This window comes from Camelus bactrianus, chromosome 20 (genome assembly GCF_048773025.1).
Source record: "Camelus bactrianus isolate YW-2024 breed Bactrian camel chromosome 20, ASM4877302v1, whole genome shotgun sequence".
NCBI classification, from domain to species: domain Eukaryota; kingdom Metazoa; phylum Chordata; class Mammalia; order Artiodactyla; family Camelidae; genus Camelus; species Camelus bactrianus.
Genome location: NC_133558.1, coordinates 7323498 through 7345635, shown reverse-complemented (window position 1 = coordinate 7345635; position 22138 = coordinate 7323498). Strand labels below are relative to the sequence as shown.

The following is a 22138-nucleotide window of genomic DNA, read 5'->3' as shown; positions in this document are numbered from 1 at the left end:
AGCCCCTTGCGTTCCCCCCGGGGCTGCCTCCGTGCAGCCACTTCCGTCCTCCAGCCGGCTTGTGCAGCCTGGCCCTGCCCGCCGCTGCCGGCCCGCGTCTCAGGCTGGGTGTCGGGGGGACGCTCTGTGCCCGTTTAACTTAGTTCTGTTAGTCAAGGGCTGCTCTGTACAGATCCGAGCCTCGGAGGCTCCCCCTCCATCCCTCTGGCCTCTCAGTTGGAGAGGGGAGACCCAGTGAGCGAGCGCCAGTCCTCCTTTGCTGCTCCCTCCCCGCGGGACCCGTCCCGCGCTGCTTTGCCTTTTGTTCTTTCTTTTTTCCTTTTCTCCTACCAGATTTTTGGCGTCTTTATCTTTTGAAGAGGGCGATGTTCTGTCGGAGATCCACAGGTGTTCTGGTTGGCTGAGTGGGTCTGTAGATGTGGGTCTTGGTGTATTTGTGGGAGAGGGTGACCTGCGAGCGTCCTTCTACTCCGCCATCTTCTCCGTCTCCTGATTTATTTATTATAAGAAAAAAATGACGCTCTGAAATGCTAAGGAGAGGAAATTCAGAAAGTTCAAATCAAAGAGGCCTGGAGGTTCTGCTTCCTCCTCTCTGGTACTTTGCTGGTCTTTGATTTTGGCCTGAAAGATCTGAGCCCTGAACCTAGCTCTACTGTGCTTGAAAAATATCAAGATGACTGCTTGTTTAAATCATAGAATTTAATGAAAACACAAACTAAAAATAGAAATAGTAACAAAAAATTTTTGTAGAATTAGAATAATACTGTAAAAATCTCAGCTTTATGTACCTATTAGCTTCATGTTCAGAAGAGTCAACTTAAAGTCATCAGTGTCTGTAGCCAGGATTGATGGTCTAATCAAACCCAGATTCTAGTATGGATGTCCCACCTCACTCACACTAAGCATGGGTAAGACAGATTCATCACCTACCCCAACAAACCAGCGCTCTTGACTTCTTAATTCTAGCTCAGTTACAGTCTCAGAGACACTCATCTGTCAAAGACATTGTTATTTCCTAGTGATAATCCCCTTTTTCTTCCCTGATTAATCAGCCACCAAATCCTATGTTTTTCCTTTTGCTAGGTTCATCCCTTTTCCCCCAATCCTACTTCCCCCTCGTTGCAGGCTCTTATTAATTTGTACCTAGATGATCAGATCATCTCTTCATTTTCCTCTCATTATCAATCCATCCAACTACCACTCAGATTTCAGATTAATCTTCCCAAAGCACTGTTTTTGGTTTTTTGTTTTAAACATCATGAGCCTGCTTGAGAAGTGTGATCTGCTACTCAAGAAACTGCAGTGGCTCCCTTCTACCTTATGAGACCAATTCCAGACTTTTGATTTAAGAGCTTACCTGCCTACCTAGCTTTCTGGCACTCCTCTCCCCAGGAAGGCTGCTCTGTTCTCCAGGAAGGCTTGTGTCTTCTCCAGTGTTGGTCCCTAGGCTTTTTCTGTCACTGCTCTATGCATATTACACTTTCCTTGAACGAAGGGCCTACCTGCTTCTCCAGTTTTCTGCTTTCATAGACCACTTGAAATCACATATTCTTAAACATCTCTGATTACCAACTCTAGCCCAAATTGGTTTTTCCTTTCTCTGAGGTTTTATAGCATCTCTCAGTCACTGTTTATGTGTAGTATTGTCTTCTTATTTCTACTCACACATGAATCTTAACATTGTAACCAAATTGTAAATGACTCCAAAACAGGAGTTTTCATCTCCTGGGTCCTTGCCAACCCTAGCATTCTACAATTTTTACATTGTATTTGATACAGTGGCTGGCAAAGATTACCCTCATAATAAAAACTGAGTGACCTGGTATGTTGACTGGACTTGACCTCAGATTCTTCTGCATTCCTGAGCAGTATAGTCTCTTCTGCCATCTTCTGGCCCCTGAAATGGGCAGAGAGGGCTTACCTGGGGCTGTTTCCTTTCTGCTCTCTGTTAGGTGCCATTTTGAAAGTGTGACTTAATGCAACATTTTCCAATTAGTGAATTTGGGATGAATGTGTTTTAGAGAATCAATTTAAGGACAGACTTCAAATAAGTTACTTTATGTGAAATATTGGGCCTTAAAATTTCTAACTCTTGAGGTCTTCTGGGCTGACTAATAGTTGTGTTTCTTAATGATTAATTAGTGTAATTAATTATTAACTAGTTAATGGTTGCATTTATAAAATCATAGAGATTTCAAAACTTGCTGTAACACTCAACTTTATATAAGCTTATTGAAATCAGAATCCCATCCTGATTTCCAGGAAATTTACACCCCTCTTCTTTTAACAGCTTTAATTTCTAGTTGGCTGAATATCAGTTACAGCCCCTAAAAACAAAATCCACCTCAATGCAAGTCAGCATTCTAAATGTGCCCATTTCCTCCTGAAGCTACTCCAGGAGATTCAAAGGATTGATGCTTGGGGGTGGGATGAGCTGGTGTGATGGGGTGCCACTGAAAACTGGTCATGGTGACCAAGTCCTGCATAGTGCCTAAGGAGAATAAAGGAAGGAGAGGGGAGATGTGAGTCTCTGCCTAATGAGGGAGTAAACTGACCCCAGGGAAGAGGCAGCTAGTTCTCTGTTGGAAGGGGAAGACAATGTAACCTAGCAGTTATAAGCATGAGCTCTAGGATCATCAGCTCTCTGGGATGGTACCTCAGCTCCACCTGTACTGACACTGAGACAGGTATTTCTTTGTATCTTCTATTTCCAAATCTGTCAAATGGAAATAAAAACAGTGAATAGCCACAGAGTGACCATAAGGGATTAATGACCTGACATGAGGGAAGCATTCAGAATGGTGTAAGCAGTGGACGATGGAAAGAGAAGATGGGAGAGTGCTGGTGAGCTTCTAATCATCTCATCTTTGAGTAGAGCAGAGGCAGTGCAGAAGGGAAGGTGATTTTTGGGGGCATCAGCTTCTCACTGAGCTCCATGTTTACTGGGTCATGGATCCAGGCAAGGATCACCCACCTGCTTCATTGCTTAAGTATCTCCCTCTGCAGGCTTCATGCTCCAACTTCCCAGCTAGAGGAGGACTGCTATGCAGCCATTGTTTTCCCTGTATAATAGCTGCCCAGGTGGATGCCCTCAGGCACTGGAGAAGTCCCAGAGGCAGACTGCAGGCTCAGGCAGAGGGCAGTGAATCCTCTGAATGAGGCAGCTCCCAGAAGCTGGTATGGAGACAAGGCAGTGCTGTGGACACCCTCAGGGTGCTCGTGCTGGCTCAGACTCCCAGTGCCTGTGTCTTCCACAAATGTTGTGGTCCCTCTTTTCTAACCACTCCACTTCTGTCCAGGGACAGTCCCTGACTCTGGGGAATGCAAGCTATGGGGAGGAGATGGAGGGAATTTTCAGCTGCAATTTAAACTGGCCTGCAGAATTCATACAGTTTGCAGGGTTTTTCTCTTTTTAAAAATAAATTTCCCTCTGAGACATGGTTAGAGGTGGTGCTTCATAACTGGGATCTCCAGGGGAGATGCTGGGTGGGCCCCTCCCTGTTTCCCTCACCCCACTTCACCAACATAGGCACAACCTTTCCTTTCCCTCTTTACAAAGGTGCCCAAGCCTCAGGCAGCTCTGACCTCATTTTCTTCAAGTTCTCAGGATGACAACAGCAACCTCATTACATAGGTCCTCAGGGATGGCAAGCAGGGCCAGGGGTAGAGAGATCCTTGAGGATGTTCCATTGTCCAAACTCCAAGGTAGCCCATGAACGTGAGAAGGCAGGGATCCATTTACAGTATTCAACACCCACTTCAGTATTTGGGGCTAACCTTTCATTTCCATCATTGGGTTAATATATTACTTTGTGGAACTCTTCAGCTCAGCAGAGTCAGAAATACACTTAACTGTCTATTCCACAAAAATGCTTCAGACCACTGTTTTTAGCTCTCAGATAGCTGAAAGAATGAGGGCTGACAGAAAAGAAGAGTCACTACCAGCACCCAAAATAAAATAGCTGTAATTTATTGAGCAACCATGATATAGCATTTTGGTAGGTTCTTTGCACACAGTATAGAGATAAGTGATTGAAGACCTAGCTTCTGAAGCCAGACTGCCTGGGTGCCACTTACCTACCACGTGATCTTGAGTGAGTTACCTAACTTCTCTGTGCCTCAGTTTCCCCATATGTAGTGGGTACCGTCGTGTGGCACACAGATGCCCTCATCTCCCCAGTATGGAGTTACTCATTCCTTAGTTCCTGGAGAAGGAGTGTTGGCCACTGATGACCCACAGTTGAGCTCTTGTCCCAGAATTGTCCTCAGCAAAAGGTAGCTACCCAGACCAAGGCTTAGAGCCCTCCCTGGGGTTGCTACAACCAATGACTGGCTGATCTGGGGTACAAAGGCCAGGCTCCAGGACAATTCTGAAGGGGCAGCTCAGCTCCAGAGCTCCTTTGGGGATTAGCTAATCTCATGCAACTACACTGCCTTTCTGGATTTCCTGCTGCTCAGTCCTTCTCTCTGCCTCCCTCCTTTCTTCCCACAGATGTTCTGAGAGCATTTCTCAATGAACACTCTGCAGGCAGATCTCAGAATCTCAGATTCTGTTTGCCAAGGAACTTGACCTACATAATGTAAAATAGTAAATGTACAGAAAATGTTCCTCCTCCGCCTCTTTCTTCTTCCTAATAAAAACATATTAACATAGAGCCTGCTCTGGCCTGTACTGTGTCTAATTTCTCGCACCTAATAGGCATTCTGTGAATGCTGGCTGCATAAATAAACGATCAGAACATGATTCTAACTGGTAAGAGCCAATTTCTAGAAAACCCCACCCCACATGTCATGTAGACATGTAAGACAGTCTACCCCATGGCCATTCTACTGCTACCTTGAAGCCTGCTGTCATCAGCTACACAACACTGGCCAAGCATTCTTACAAATCTTCCTCCCAGCCCATCCCTCAATGTTCTTACTTTCTTCTCTTTTTTTCTTCATCATTCCAGCTTGTTCTTCATATCATTTCTTCACCTATGTTCTTTATTTCATTCTTTTATCTCTTTCATAAGCTAAGTGCACATGAATGATGGCTGAAATAGTATATGACATATAATACAGAATTATTTGGCAAGTCTTCCTCTACCTGCACCAAATACCACCACCCTTACCACCACAGTCCCCTTGTACAGAATACTCATCACAATTAGTCCCCCTGTGCTGTTTTATTCTGGATTAGTCTCCATGGCAAGTATTGCATCATTTCAAAGACAAGACCTGAGAAAGTCCCAGCCTGTCTGAGTCAGGCATGGAGAGCTGAGCTAGGCGCTGGATGACTTGACTCATCCAGTAAGAGTTGTAATATCTTGCTCAGGAAACTTGCGGAATCTCCCTCTCTGGAATTATTTTTTAAATGAAGAAATTCTCATTTCCTGGGATAGTTTAAGAGGGTTGTAGCTTAAAGCAAGGAAAATAAACTTGACAACTTAGAAAGGTTAAGCTTCTGTGATTTCAAGATTTTTGTGAGGACAGAAATGTAAAAACTAAATATTCTTTAGCTGTGGTTTCTTAAATTGCACTAATTTTAAAAAAATTTAAATTCAGCTCTCCCAGGTGGTGAGTTTGTCAGCTAGTAACAAAAATGGAAGACAGCTAACAAACTTAGTTCAGCAGTATTTCAGAACAAGGCATAAAAGAACAAACAGAATGAGGGAAGAACTGGTAGAAAAGACAAATCGGAGAACAACAACTCTGAAGTAACCCTTGCCCAGAAGATACCATTAGCTCTTCTTTTTTGAGCAGCCAAATTAGTTGAGAAATGTGAACACCTGTAATTTTATTGTAAGAGTCATAAAAGATGACCAGTTGTTACTGTCTTATTTTAATGTTGCTGCGTCAGTTTGCTGGGGCTGCCATGCCACAGACTGGGCGGCTTAAACAACAGAATTAATTTCCTCACAGTTCTGGAGGCCAGAAGTCCAAGATCAAGATGCTAGCAGGACTGATTTCTACGAGCCTCTCTCCTTGGCTTGTAGACACTACCTTCTCCTTGTGTCTGTGTGGGTCTGTGTCCCAATCTCCTCTTATAAGGACACCAGTCCTATAGGATTAGGGCCCATCCTACTGTCCTCATTTTAACTTAATCACCTCTCTAAAGATCCTATCCCCTATACAACCACTTTCTGAAGTACTGAGGGTCATAACTTCAACATATGAATTTTGGGGGGGATATAATTCAGTCCCTAACAGTTGCCATTTTCCCCCTTGGCTGTTCTTTCTGTGCATGTCTTATAAACACTCCAGTGTATTGTCCTTAGAGAATGAGCAGACCACTGTACAGTTTGATGAGCTGATCCAAATCTGTAGTTGAGACCCTCCAGGAAGCCTCCCCATTGAGTGAGTCAACGCTGGCTCCCTCTCCTTGCTCCCCAGATCTGCTGTGGTTTCAATGGGCCCCAGTTCTTGCCTATTTATTTTCTTCGCAACACCCTAGCCCCTCCTTCCTGAGCTCCAATGGGGGCGGGGGCTCCATAAATATTCCTTGTTGATACAGATGATGGCATGTCAGTATGGATTAAGATCAATGGAGACAAGGCTGCTTCATTCACACAGCTGGCATCTTTCCAATGTGGCATATGCCTGTGAAATAGTGTGTGAGCTGAGGGTGGAGGGGGAGATGTGATTGGCAAGTCTGTGGTGTGGAGCAAATTTCTATCGGTGAAGGAGAAGCCACGGAGGCTCTGAGTAATGTGTTCTTTTCCCCAGTCCAATTTCCACATTCTGCGACTGGGAAAGGCAAGAGAAAGTCAGGACAAGCTTGACTCATGTTGATGCTAGGAAGCTCTCATGAAGGAAAGTGGTCACACAGACTTCACATGCTGGGTGGAGGCAGCCTCTCCTCAAGGATGGAAAACCCAGCAGATGCTCAGTGCTCAGTGCGTGATTAATTGCTGTGTTGATACGACAGTGCAGGCCTCTTCATCCTAGGCCCAGGCCCCTTGCCTGTCCTTCCTAACTACAGCTGCTGCCTGTGGTGGCCTCAGGGGTGAGGTGAGAGCTTCTGGGGGAGAAGGGAGGAGGCAACTTCTTCTACCATCCATGTGCAAAGATTGCACTCCAAATTCTACAGCCCTTAGGGGCTGAGTGGCAAAAGTAAATGACAAGTATTGGGGTGGCAGCCTCTTTATGCGTTGAAAGCTGTTGCCCCCTCCCTGGGACACCCCTTTCTGGCTTAAAGCCTCCTCCTCCCTCAGGGGCCATGGGGTTCTTGAACACTTCTAGTTTTCCACCACCTGATCATTCTTTGCTATATTGCTTATTGCTGCCCGCTTAGCCCCTCTATCCCCTAGATGAGGGTATTTTCCCAGCATTTGCTTCTCATTTCTCTCCTCTCTGTCCTCTCTTCATTAATCTCATCCCACCACGGGGTTCACTCCCAGGATCTGCACGCCCCACCTCCTAGGTCTGCATTTCCAAATGGAAGTTCCTCTAGGCAAGTGGTTCTCAACCTTGGCTGCCCTGATTAGAATCACCTGAGAGAATTTTTAAAACTCCTGATGTCTAGGCTACACCTCCAGACCCATTAAATTAGAATCAAGGAGTCTGAGAATCAGGCATCAGTATTTTTTAAAATAATATTAAATTCTCCCACTTGGAGATAATGGTCTCTCTTCTGACCTGTGCTTTGTCTTTATTCTTAGAAACCTTGTTTTGTTTTGTTCTGTTTTGAAGTCTGGCTCAAGAAGCAGCCTCTGGGTTTCAAATCCTGGCTTTGACATTTATCAAACATGAGACTGTAGGCAAGTCTGTTCATCTCTCTGTGCCCTAGTTTACTCACCTGTAAAATGGGAAATGGAGAGGCAATAATAGGATTTAATCTCATAAAATTATTATAAGAAATTAAAAGCTTAGATCTTGTTAATGCCTGGCACATAACAAATAGAATTGAGTAGTCATTAAGATTTTTAAGTAATAAATTTATGTCTAATCCGGTGGCTCTAGAATTTTAGCATATATCAGGCTCACCTGGAGACTTTGGTACAAAATAAGTTCCTGGGCCCAATTCCTGGAGATTCTGATTCCATAGTCTGGGGCGGGGCACTTCGAACTCGCTTTGGGGTGCTGCTGGTGCTGCTGGTCTGAGGACCCAGCTGGGAGTACTGCTGGCCTAATCCATCTCTGAGTTCTCTTCTACCCACCCTTTCAGCCCTAGGAGATGCAGGAGGCTGGCTCTGCTAGAGCTTTGCTAGGGTTCAGAGCTCAGAGTTGGTTTCCCAGCAGCCAACTTTGCTAGTCATTAGTCCAGCCCCCCAGGTTCCAGAACTTGCCTGACTCATACTCTCAGAGCAGAGTCCAGGCTGTTACTTTTGTAGCAATCCAGAGCTTTCAAGAAACAGGACAGATTCTGATGCAGTAACTCAAAACCAACCTTAACTCTGTATTGTTATGACCCTTGGCACAGAATGACAAGATGCCATTTTGTGCATCTCCCTCAGGAGAGCACAGAGCTCCTTCATGGTGCTCTTGATCCTGATTCTGGCTTCTCTAATGAGATTGCAGCACTAAGCATTAAAAAAATTTTTCTTCCTAGGAAGAGGCCAGAATATATCCACCATTGTGTCTGGATCTTTGCTCTTGGGCTGTTTATTTGGTTTTTCCCACCTCTGGGCTGCCAAGGTATCTATCTCATTACATTCTCTTTTTAAGCTATTTTGTTTCCATTTTAGCTCTACTCCATTACACTAAATACTGTACACATTATTATCCCCTAAACAACTTTACTCAATCAGTTTTAGCAAGCAAGGTCAGGGCCCAGTGAGCTGCAAGACCAGCCTTTGAATTGGCTCCCAACCAAAACAGCCAGCAGCCCCCTCCTTCTCAAATCAATATTGCTCCTGAGGGATAGTGCTTTACGTCAGTGAAGAATGTATTAATTAAAACAAATGAAAATGCCCTCATTTGTTGTAATGAATTTAGCTCTTGCAGGCCATTTTCTATGGGGTCGCCTGCCTGGAAGATGTGCTGAAAATAACTACAGGAAAAAAAGACATTAAGTTCGTAACTGCCTTCAGAGACCTGCTTTTCACCACACTGGTTTTTCCAATATCCACAGTAAGTGATAGAGATGTGCAAGTAATATACTACACAGAGCACATGGATGGACCCTTCTTCTGGGCTGTTTGGGACCCCTTTATTGTAATCAGGGCAACTGCATTTGCAAAACTGGACTGTCTGAGGACTGTTTCACATTGCCCAGTGTCTTCTGGAAATAAGGCACATTACTGACAAGATTTATCATTATCTTTTGTATTTTTGTGAATATTTGATATAAGATCTTTATTGATGTCTAACAGGGAAGACTGAAGACCCTTCTTAAACAAAATACAACTGCGATAACCTTGGTTCCATCAGGGTGATGGGAATGGAGGGTGCCGAGGAGGGAGATGACTCATTTCCCCTTATATACAGCTTGTTTTACTTGCTGCAATAAACATTTGTTACTTCTGCAAGTGGAAATCATAGAAAAAAAAAGGCATGAGAATCTTTAAAGTTGGCACATGGAAAAGACACCTGAGGAGAGGCAGATAGTCTACCTGAAATACCTGGTGTGGCACTCACAGTAGGTTCCCGATTCATTTCGTTAAATGAATGGACATTGGAAAGAAGCAAGACATATGCAAGGGACAGTAGGCTTGTTGCTGATACTGTCCACATTTCTATGGCATTGTTCAGTTCATGCTTTCATTCGTTAGTTAGAATGGCAACAAACAGATCAGGCACGCCAGCTGCCCAGCGGGGCTTATAATGAGAAATGACTACCTCTTTACACCTGCCATTGTTCTGTTTCCTACAGTATTGAGACATCAAACTTAAACCCAAGACGAAACTCTCCAAACGCTGATGAGTACTCAGAGAACAGAGTAAAGACTGGCATTCCAGCCTTACTTTTCAGGATGCCTCCTCCTCCGTGCCCATAAATCTTCTAAAGGCCAAGTTTTTATAACAATGGAGTTTACTCATTTTTTTAAAGCTTAGAAATTGTGCCTTTGGAATTTAAGAAGATAGGAAGATCAAAAGATTAATAGTTATTTCTATCTTGACTTTGACTTTGTAGCATAGAAGACAGACATTTTGAAAAGACAGCCAAGGGGTACAAGAGGATGGGAATCAATCCAAAATTCTGAGCAATAAAGAGATACAACTCTCAGTTAAGTAGGTTGTGAATTATCCTGGACACCTTTCACTTCTCTCCCCCAGCCTTCCTGCTTCCCCTTGCCACGCCTATTTAGAGAGTGGGTATGGAAAGTGTAAGACTCAAGCCACTCCATTTGGCTGCTCACAGCACTCCTGGTGAAAGCTTAGGGAGGAGAGAAGTCATTGGTTAAAATGAAATGACCTAATGGTCTACGAATCCTGTTTATCTATATTTTCTCTGCCTGCCCCGATGACAAATAAGTGATCCCTCTTTGGAATTCCCAGAGAGACTGGATGTTGTGCTTTTACAATAGTTTTTTTCCTTCATTTTACATTTCTATAATGTATATATAAGGTGTTCTTAAGGCTGTTATCTTTTTATTTTGCTATGTTTCCTTGATTATCTTAAAAACCACTGATTGAAAATAAACCTAATGATGCTATTTTTGTGTTCTATTTTCCAGTTTGTATTTCTGTCATTCTGGAGCCTCTTTCTCTATGATCGAGAACTCGTGTACCCTAAGGCCCTGGATGATATCTTTCCAGTATGGTTGAATCATGCACTGGTGAGTGAGAGAAAAATTTAGTGACTATAGAAAGGTAATAGCCTCTATACTGAGAACTCCAAAGTGCCTTATTTATGTTTCCAAACTTCTCCTTAACCCCTCACATCCCATTCACTACCCTGTCTCCATCCTGTCACTATTTATTTAAAGAGCACACTGAGAATACAAAATGAAGAAAAAGTGGTGCTGTAATTGGAATCACTGAGAACAGACCAGATGTCCAGGCAAGACTATCTGGCTGGTTGCTTATGAAGTCATTCAAAAGACATGAAACCATAAAGGCAGGCAACTTCTTGGAGGCTGCAGTCCTGAAAGAGAAGCAACTTCACCAAACAGCGTGGAATGAAATTTTGATCTAGGAATGGAATCAAGCAAGCTTTAAAAATAATCCACCCTGGATATTAACTAGACTTTTTGTGGTAATCATTTCACAATATATACAAATACCAAATCATTACGTTGTACACCTGAAACTCATACTCTATATGTCAATTAGATTAAAAAAAAAAACAAAACCCACCTAAATGTCCAAAGCATATCTCATAGCTGAGAAGTAGCCTCTTAGCTAATGCTTGATCAGGACTATTTATCACAAATGGTTTACATATTCCTATGAATATGTTCCCATTTGGTTCCTTTATTCATGCATTTACTTTTGAGGGGCCAAAGAGTAAACAGAACCTGTTCTGAGATACTTGGATTGCTATACCTGAATACCACTAACAGTGACTTGAACAAGCAGAGTTGGAGCAAGGTTGTCTAGGTCTTGGATAAAGGAGGGGGTCTGAGTTACTGGCACTACATTCAAAGTACTTGCTCAGCTTCTCAATATTTACCAATGTATTTCCACATTAGTCAGGACTTCAGAAGTAGGTCTGAGAGTCTGTGAAGCAAATGACATTTAAAAACCAGGGGGAAATCACAAGGGAGCGGCAAATCAAGGCTCCTCAGGTTTACAGACTTTCTTCTACTCCCAACTTTTCCATTGTCTTAAAACACACAATTACCAATTTGGAAAAGCAGCTCAGTCCACTAATTTTGCTCCACCACATGCCCTCCCCCCAGAAAAACATACTTTCATTTTAAATATGTGTTCAGTGAGGTACTGATTATTAACTAAGGTATATAAGTTCTGATCTAGAGTTCAGAACAAAAACTATGTATTAAATAAGTCCCTTTCTCAGAGAACCCTCCTACTACCCTCTTTTTACCAGATCACCTCATCACTTTCCCAATTTCCAATTAACATTAATCTGAGACCCATACATAGGGAATTTTCTGACCTTTTTATGGCACTTCACACTGTATTAAGCATGTTCCTCAAATATGAGCCAATTTAACTCACACAACCTAACTTAGACAACAACTATAACCCTGATTTTTCCAAATTAAAAAGATAAAAGCTCAGAAAGGTTAAGTGGTTTGCCTGGAGCCACTGAACTCATAAGTGGGACAGTTAGGATTTACATTCAAAGCTCTTCCTTGCCTTATATAAAGTACAGAATTTGTTGTTCGATCTGGTTTTATAATTAATCAGGCAATCAAAAGGATGTCATTTCACTTGATTAACACAGCGAAGTGAGAATTCTCACTTAAAAAAAAATCCAGACTCCCCATCTGTATGCTAATAAGCCAAAACTATACTTCAGAAAATGAAGTAATTTGGGACAACTGATCAAGCTAGATGTTGCTAAAATAAAAAGGCAGAGTACTGAAAGTGTCTTTTATTTGGAGCCAAACACATACAACAAACACCTTTTCAAGGCTTTGTGAGTTCATCTAGTAGTCTTCCTTCAGCTATTACAAACTTCCTATCTCTTTGGGGTTCCATTTTCCATCTGGAAGTAGTTTTCTTCCAAATAGTTATAATGGTGATGCCTAGCGTTTGTGACCTTGCTGAACAGTCACATATGAATTTTTGGTAATTTTGGAAGCAGACAGCTAGATAATGTACATCATAGCCAAGAGCTAATAAGCAAGGCAGAAACTATACAACAGAGAACATAAAATATTTGTGTGCCTTTACAACCTAGGGGTTTCTTTTGACCCTATTCTTGTCTTTTGGTCAATCAAATAACCTGAATCTCTTAGAGACAAGGGGCCAGGGTCAAAGGAGGTGGGACAATGGTGAAAAAGAGATAAGAAGAGGAAGCAACCTGCCTTGGGTCAGACCCAGATTCTTCCATGATTCTGTTAATTTCATTGGAGAAACTCCCAACAGAACCATTTCTGGGGAAAATGTTGGCATCAGCAAAACCATCATTGGGTGTTCCCAGTATGGTTATTCCCCAAACTTCCACGTTTGCTTTTGGTGTCTGCTGCAAATCCAGTGTCCTCATGACTGCATCACATCCCTCTCTCCCAAATTGTGTCCCTTAATCTGGACATTTTCTTTTCTCACTATTAAATACTCCTGGTCTATTACCTCAAGGAATGCTCTCTGTTAACATCTTAAATACTAGTATAAAAGTATATGGAAATGGTTGTTATTGGGTTAATTTACTAACACTTTCTACATTTTAACTGTGTCTTTCCATGACAACTCAAATGAGTAAATACTCGCAAACCAAAGTGGCAGCCAAAGTGATGATGGGCGGTCAGACAGGACACTTGGTACTAGATGCCCCCAAGGGGACCTGCTTTTAAAAGGAAACATTTCCTGTAATGTTCCTTTTTCTCTTTCACAATATAAGAATTCTTGCTGTACAAAGCCACAGTCATGCTTTCCTGAAAGGTTCTTTCATGTCACAACAGTCCTTATGTTTTCCTATTCTAGTCTTAGCTTTGGACTACTCTCCCTATTCCCATTTGTAATGCTGCCCTGGGTTTTATGAGTAGTATGTCAAATTAAGAAACACCTCTCTCCCCTTTGGCACAGTGTAGTTCTAAAACCTTCATGAGTCATCAAGTCTTTCAACTCCTCCCTGCCCAACCCTTCTAACCCATTAAAGACTTGCCACTGCAGTTTACACCATTCAAAGATCACTATCATCTCTAATGGACATTTTTCTATCCTTGCTTTGTATTCAAACCAAATAGTAACATCGGTGAAATATTTGCATCGACCATAGACAGACTGACTTATTCAAAGTAGATTAACCTGACTGTTTCATTGCTAAGCAGTTCTCCAGTCTTCATGAACAAAGAAAAAGAACAGCAAAGTATTCCTCCAGGTTTTGCCAGGAAAACATTAACTCCTCAGGTATTATCTAAATGACTACTAAAGATAGAACCAGAGCAGACAGATTTAAATAGCAGGAAAAGGACTCAGTAACCGAGGAAGATATCAGATCCTAACCTGAAGAGAGCTGGAAATCTTATTTCTCCAGAAATCAACCTGAATTGTTCAGAATGCCCCAAAGGAGGGGTGCAATAGACATGAGAACCCCCTCTACATTTGAAAATAGTACATGATTATTGAGCATATGTATACAAGCACCTTATAAACTATAAAGGACTGCACAGATAGTTATTATCATGTAAGACACTCAATCCATGATCACAGAGTTTTAGAACTGAAAAGGCTTTGTTTATATTCACGGAAATTTTAAAACCATCTGCTCTTAAGAGACAAGTCTTACCCTGAATCTTTAAATTGGAGCAAATACTAAATACAGCTACTTAGTTATTTAATGTGTTGTCATTTATTCACTTGAAAAAATAATTATTAAGTACCTACTATGTGGGTAACACCAGGATCAATATTTGACAAGGGTTTTGACTTCTGGCACCCTTAAATCTGGTTGAACCTAGTATACATGCGCAAAGTTGAAATAATCAAAACATTGGTTAATACTAATACAAGACATTGGCATAGGTGGTCATGCAGCAGTATGTGATTACTGCCCAATGAACGACATAGAAGGAGGGCTGTATGTCCCTCGTGTCCTCGCCTGACTGTGACTGACATGTGGGTCATGACTGAACAATCTGGAAGGCCTTTGAGCCCTCTATAAGAGCATGCTGGGGAGTCAGAGTATCGAGGGAGTGAAACTCTAAACCTTCCAATTTCTTCTTCATGCATAGCATGCAAGATGTTGTCCACCACTAAATTCAGGCCCAGTCTCAGATTTTTCTCTCATACCTGTAAGCTTGCTGGGAAATTGTCAGGCTACTAGGTAGAAGGTAGGTGAGTCCTGATGACTAAAGGAGGTCACCTGTGTGCACATCAGCACCAGATGGCTGCCCTTTGCCCTCAAACATTACAAATCTCTCACTCATGCTTTCCTGGTTCCTCATCCCAGTACTTCTGGGCAGAGGAGACCCACAATCTACACATCTCTCAATAGCACAGTGGTTTTCAGCTTTTAGGAAATAGACCTCCTTGTGAATCTGAAGAAATCTATGAACCATTTCCTACAGAAAAAAACAAGTGCCCATAAAGTTTGCGTACAATTTTAGAAGGTTTATGGACCCTCAAAATTCCATTTATGGGCCTCAGGTTAAAACCTCATGACATACTGAGCATACACTTGAAAAGTGGGCCTCCGGATGAGTTCTAATGTTGAGTTCAAATAAGAGACAAAAATCAAGAATTATTCATGGGGGTGACAAGAGAAATATGAGGTATGGTTTCTAATCTCAAGAAATTTATAGTTACACCTATTCACAGACCTATTCCCACCCAGCCTTTTAACTTGCTAAAAGTAGAGGCTGTGTTCTGTAGCATCACTGGAAGAACATTTATGACAGCTAAAAAACAAAAACAACCCCCTCCTCTCGTAAAGTCCATGTCTGAAAAGAAAGAAGGACCTAGTCAGGGTTCCTGTGGGGGACTCTGCCTCCCATGTACTTCTATTTCTATATGATGTAAGACATTAGCCAGAGTATGTTCTGCTGATACAGCAGCACTCTGGCCCATGTCACGCAGAGGCTGGTAAGTGAGATCCTTTGGAGGCTTGGACTAAGGGCATGGCAGTGGACTTGACGTGCTTGTGTTCAGTTCAGATCTTGAATACAGAGCCATCAGGATTCACTAAATTGTGGCAAAAAAGAAAAAAAAGAGAGAGAGAGAGAGAGAGATAAGATCATTAGCCTAAAACACAGGGAGGGGTATAGAGATGCTAGGGGAGGTCCAAGGATTGTGGAGGGGAAAACTGTTTCATTTGGACATATTTGAGATGCCTATTAGACACAAAGTTTCCATGCAGAATAGGCAGTTGGACATATAAGTTTAGGGGAAATTTTTGGGTTGTTGACATAAATTTGGTTATCTTCACTGTAAATACTGTTTTTAAAGTTAAATAAGAACACCTAGGGAGTAAGGATGGTTAGAGGAGATAGCCCAGGACTAAGCCTTAGAACATTCCAACTTTCAGGGCTGGGGAGAAAAAGCAGCAGAATTCAACAAAAGGGGTTAAGAAGGAGGTGCCAATGAATTAGGAGGAAATCCAATGCAGTTTAAGTCTCCTGCAAGTCAAGTATAAAAATGTTTCAAGAAAGGGGAAGTATTTCATGTCAAAAGCTGCTGAGAGGTCAAGTAAGAACAACATTGTAAGATGAGTTGAGTTAAAAATTTCCATTGAATTCGGCAATATTAAACTCTCTAGTACAAAAACACTTTGATGAAGTGGTGGGGGAAGGTAGAGCCTTGGGAATAGTATTAGTTTCCTGATGCTGTTGTAACACAAACTTACTGGCTTAAAACAACACAAATTTATTATCTTATAGGTCTAGAGGTCAGAAGTTCAAAATAGGTCTTGTGGGATAAAAATCAATGATCAGCAGAGCATTACTCCCTCTGGAAGATCTATAAGAAAAGTTTCATTACCTTTTCCACCTACAGTCTGTCTACATTCCTTGATTCGTGGCCTCTTCCTCCTTTCTCAACTCTGTTGTAAATTCTAAAATCTTCTCTGGCAATTTTCTACTCTAGACCAAGTCCACATTAGAAAGAGAAAATATGACTGCCAACAATGACCAGAAAATGGTGTTAGCAAATAACCTGTCATGTGAGGGAGGGAAGAGCTTCCCTAGTTAAGCCAATGACTGGATGCATCAATGGTGTAGCACACCAACGATCCCTTTTCAGGGCATTGTTCTAAAGTTCCTGAGAAAGAATGAAAATAGAATCATTCACCAAACCCTGATATTTACTTGGATTTTTTTTTTTCAAGGTTAATCACTACAGTGTTATTTATGAGTTGTCCTCTTGTTTTAAAACACTTTATTCATTCCATTCACTTCCTAATCTAAGGCAGGTTAGACTCTCTAAGGCATTTACTTGGGAAACACTGAGAAGTTAAAACTCAGCAGTGAAATCAGAAGCTAAACTGGGATTAGGAAGCAGAGTTAGCTGAGTAAGGACAATAAAGCCATCCTGCCCCTCAGGAAGTCTTAAGGTAAATAGAGGAGATTCTGATAATGAACTGCCAAAGGATTACCAGTCCACTTAAGGTTTTATATAACTTAGAACCAAGCAATCATAGCACCTGCTTTCTTCATCTCCTGAGAACAGGAACCAAAATGGTGAAATTGTTTCTTTTTTTTTTTAATCCCAATTCAGAGAACTTCCAATGTGTGCTGAAGAGTAGCTTGCTTTTACAGTTTCATTATCCAGTGATGCTCTACCAATGGATTCTTTTTTAAATAGAAGAAAACAGCAGAAAATATATCCCTATTTCAAAATCAAAGTCAAAGGTTTTCAATAATCAATCAAAAAAATTTTACATGTCTCCTAAGAAGTTACTGGGAATTTGAATAACTGAAATCATTCGGTGCCCTTGAGGGTTTGCTAGCAGGTCTCCCCTCTGATGTAATTAATCCCCACTTGCATGGCAACCATGTGTAACATTACCAAGGGAAAGAATAACTTTGCACTGGAGAATAACCAGAATGTAGAAACTCACAACAGAGATCCTAAAACTCTCGAAATACCAAAAGAAGTAAATAAAATCTAAGCGGATAAGGAAGAGCTAAAGTCCCATGATCTCAGAACAGAAGTGAAAATGCCCAAGAGCAACCTAGAGGTGGGCGAGATAGCCTTCTCTGTCAGATTCGAGTGGACATCCCCTTCCTGATTAGAGAGCCATCACAGAAAAGCCACTTTCACACTTCTAATTGCTTCATAACCCCACAGACAGACACCAACAGCTGCAGAGTCCTCACCTGGAACAGGGAGCTGCTGACAGGCTCTCAACCAGCCCCCACAACTCTTTCCCTGGTCTCTTTATCTTCTCTGCCTATAAAGCAATCACTTGTGCCTAACTGGGAATTTCAGTTTGTCCAAGTCCTTATCTCACTCTCACCTCCAGGTCCTTGGATTACCAGCCAGCAGATGATTTCTGCAGGACATTATCTAGTCTACTTGATGGTCATTCCACTAGCCCACATATTACCCACCATCACATGGATTCCTAGCTCTCACTTCCTATCTTAAGTTTTGAATCCTCAGCCCTGCCCTTCATTCCCATCTCCCAATCCACTGGGCACATTCATTTATATACTGGTACTTGCTTTGCCAACTGCTTCCTAAATCTCACCAACTCTTCCAACCTCCTACCAGTCTTACTTACATACCAGCTTTGTCCTGTTCCCATCACCTTCATGTATTCACTAGATCATCTATTTTCTCTAAAAGTTTATACTTAGAGCAAAGCTGAAGAGCGAGAACATGGGAACAAGAAAGAGCTCTTTCTCTATGGAGCTCACAACACTGAGCTGTGGGAGACTGGGGTGACTGCCAGAGTCTGTGAGAATGTGAGTAAAAGGTGAAGATCTTGCTCCTGTGCTCAGTGATTCTACACTAATCGCTTAGTATATACTTGCAGTCTTTTAACAACAGAGTGACATGTAAAAGGGCCCAGATGCCATTAAAGATTACCTCCACTAACACAAAGATCTATAGACATGTTGGCGCACACTACACTGATTCACTCAAAGAACCAGCTATCTAATTATGAATGTTCAAAAACAGAATAAAAAGCTGATGTTAGAAACAAGCCTGCTGATCAAGGGCAAGAGGGCAAAGCCATTGCTTGGAAGTGCTGTTTTTGCTATTGTCTTAGCACTTATGACTAACAGACAACAATACAGTGATATTTCCCTTCTTACCCAATTCATACTTGACAATAAATATTCTTTTGTAGCAATGATTGGCAGAGATACTAAACTTATCAAATAGTATTTAATAAAAGTCTTTTGTCACCAATCAACCCAGGGAGTTTAGTTTAAGGCTTATATGTGGGAACATTTTAATTAATATGCATACTTTTTTCTGAGATATTTTAAAATACTTTGCTAACCTAATAATGTCAGAGTTAGTGGCATTAAAATATCATAATGATCACAGAAATTGTAAGCCTAGCAAAAAAAAGTGCTTAATATTTGTTGAATGATATTTGACAACTGGAATATTAAGTTGCATATCCAATGATAATGACACTTGATCTTAGTGGGGTTTTTTTTGAGGTGGTGACTTTTACAGCATGGTTCAGACAGTCCAAGACATCTCCAGGTACAGGTCACCAGGAAATGGACTATCTGGTGAACCATATTCTATCTTCACAAATGTCCTTTCACATCTGTTAAGGTTTTTCTTGGGCTAAAAAGTTGGAAGGGATAAATTATTATGAAGAAAGGTATTGGAACTGGATCCCTCAAAATTAGATTGGGATGAGGGGAAGCAAAATTTCTTATCTCTGTGTCTCAGTTGTAAAAATGATTGATCTCAGCTGTTTTCTAAGAGCTAATTTTTGATTCCATGAAAATAATTGACTTAAGAACCAGGAAACGTCAATTCTGGCCCCATTTCCGCTATTGTCTTGCTTCTTGGTTTTAGAAAAGCTAATAGACCTACTCTGGGTATTGGTTCCTTAAAATAGGTGTGTTTACTGTTCTTAATTCTCAATGATGTTATTAAGAGCAAATAAAATAACATGTGTGCAACATAAAGTGCCGTCAGTGATATGTAACAACCTCTGCCACGTGTTGTCAGCTTGGAATCACCAACACCCCTTCTCTATTCTCTGTGTAACAGGGGATATGCCGAACCAACATACAGCTCCTAGAATTCCTTTCTCCATATGGTTCCAGGTGAGAGTCAGCCGATGAGAGGCACTCTCTTGAGACATGAAAGTGAGGAAGCAGTTTTTCCTAGTGGCAGCTGAGAACAGATGTGTGGGAAGATTGCAAACATGAGGTTAGCATTAGTTGCTGGACAAGCACCCAGGAATCACAGGCTTTACTACGAGCAGCAGAGTTCAAGGGAGGCAGCCCCTGGAGACTTGAGATTTGCCACTGCTTCTTGGCCAGCTCCCCCGAATCACCCCCTTCTAGCAGAAGTTTCCCTGACTTTTATTGCCCTACCCTTTCTAACAGCTGCCAAAGCTTCTAAAACCTTCATCCTTGGAATCCTTCAATGGGTTTCTGTGTTCCTGATGGGATCCTGGCTGATAACATAAATTCCTGCATCCTTCCAAATCATGCCCACAACTCTTAACATGAGGAGAAAGTTATCCATCTAAAGGAAACAAGGTCCTGAGTGACTTTCGTTTCTGGCTACAGAAAGCAACAGTAGCCTAAAACAAACAAACATACAAACATTACAAGACATGCAAAATGTTGAATAAAATATTTTTAAATGTTTAACTTACTGACAAAAAAAAAAAAGGAAATTCCCCAAAGGTAAAATAAAACAGAAGAGCTGAGAAAGAGAGTGAGGTTTAGGCAATATTTGAAGAAAGGAGCAGTGATTCTTTCTTGGAATATATGAAAAATTAATCTTCAAATTCAAGAAGTGCCAAAAGCGGGGAGGGTATAGCTCAGTGGTAGAACACATGCTTGGCATGCATGAGGTCATGGGTTTGATCCTCAGTGCCTCCATTAAATGAAAAATAATAATAATAAATAAGTAAACCTAATTACCTTCCCCCCAAACAAATAAAAAACAAAAATAAAAAAAAAGTGCCCCCAAAATGACACACAGGACACAGGGGAGACATATAGCCATTTGTATGACATCACAGACACCTTAAACAAAAAGATCCTAGAAGCAGCCAGGTTAATAAAATTGATTTCCCAAAAAGAAACTACTGTTAGACTGATAGCTGATTTCTCTATAGCAACATAGAAGCCAAGAGAAGTGGTATAACAACTTCAAAGTACTGAAGAAAAAGACTGCCACCCTATTTACTCTCTGAAAGTATTTTCTGAAACAGGGACAAAATAAAGTCATTTTCAGACACACTAAAACAGACATTATCACCCACAGACCCTCAGTAATGGGAAATGCTAAAGGCTGTACTTTAGGAAGAAGGAAAATGATCTCAAAAGGGAGGGATGAGATACCAAAAGCAATGGCAAGCAATTTGTTCAGTTTATGGTGATTTTTAACAAGAATGAATTAAAATCCTGGATGAAAACAGAATGTAAGTTGGGAGAGGGCTGACTGGAATTAAGGCATTCTAAAGCCCCCTGGATTGCTGGTGGGGAGGGGTTAGAAATAATGACTTACGTTAGCTGTAACCAAGTTAAATAAGCATGTTACGATGTCTAGAATAAGCACACAGAAATGGACTTTATGACTTCTGCAACAGTAGACGAGGAAATAATGAATAGGAAAAAAAAAACTGACAAAAATTCGAATCCACGGTCAGAAGCTGCTCTAGTGGAGAAAAGCATGGGACAGGACCTGGAAGGACATAGATTCAAATACATGAATACAGAAGTGGTTTATGGTGGAAGGATTAAGTTTGTGCAGGATTAAGTTACCTCCCTTCACCCCTGGAAGCATTTCCAGTGTTCTTGAAGGCACACATCTCTAAATTACGCAACCAACCCCTAATTGAGCAATTCCAGTTACCATTCCATGTAGTCAGATATGGTGGGGGTGGGGAGGCAGTATGGGAAGGTCAGGATACACTTGAGAGGAAAATGCAGTTTCTAAAATACTCATTATAAAGGGGTAGGCATAAGCAAAAGTGGAGAACTAATGATTAAATCATCCTTTTTGTTCATCCCTTTATTAGGGACAAGAGCCCTGTTCCCTAAGGCTTATTCCACAGTTTGCTATTTAATAATACTAAATTGTGATTATAGATCAGTTTGGTGGCGTGTTCTCCTTTCTAATCCTGGCAGCTGTCCCTGGAGAGGAGGCCCTTACTGTTTTCCAGCAATTAAGAAAAGGCTCTTGATCATAAAGTGATCTCTGGAGGTGACCACACTGCCTACCTTCCATACCAGGCAATGCAACAATTAAGCACAAATTTGTATTATCTTATATTGTGCTGCATGCTGTGTACTATTCTCTGGTGAGAGGGAATTTTGTGACCTTTTGAGAAATTTTGTTTTATTTTTCCTAAGACCACGTTAAGGAAGTAAGCCACATTTCTGGGCAACAGGAAGACTTCTCAATGCCCCAGGCTTGCATTCCCAGGAGTGCAAAGGGTTCACTGAGCAAGCAGACTTGTCATCAATTTGTCTCACATGTAGGTTCC

General features: G+C 41.5%; 1 protein-coding gene across 3 annotated transcripts in view; it reads left to right on the top strand.

The window, feature by feature from the left end:
* Positions 1 to 22138, top strand: part of ADTRP (androgen dependent TFPI regulating protein) — a 64412-nt gene that overhangs the window by 7794 nt on the left and 34480 nt on the right. For 2 of the 3 annotated variants that reach the window (XM_045509599.2, XM_045509600.2), the window contains exons 2-3: positions 8920 to 9054; positions 10602 to 10703. In XM_045509599.2, coding sequence (XP_045365555.1) covers positions 8920 to 9054; positions 10602 to 10703 — 237 coding nt within the window. The remainder of the gene's footprint in view (positions 1 to 8919; positions 9055 to 10601; positions 10704 to 22138) is intronic. The other variant, XM_045509601.2, reaches the window with a different exon arrangement.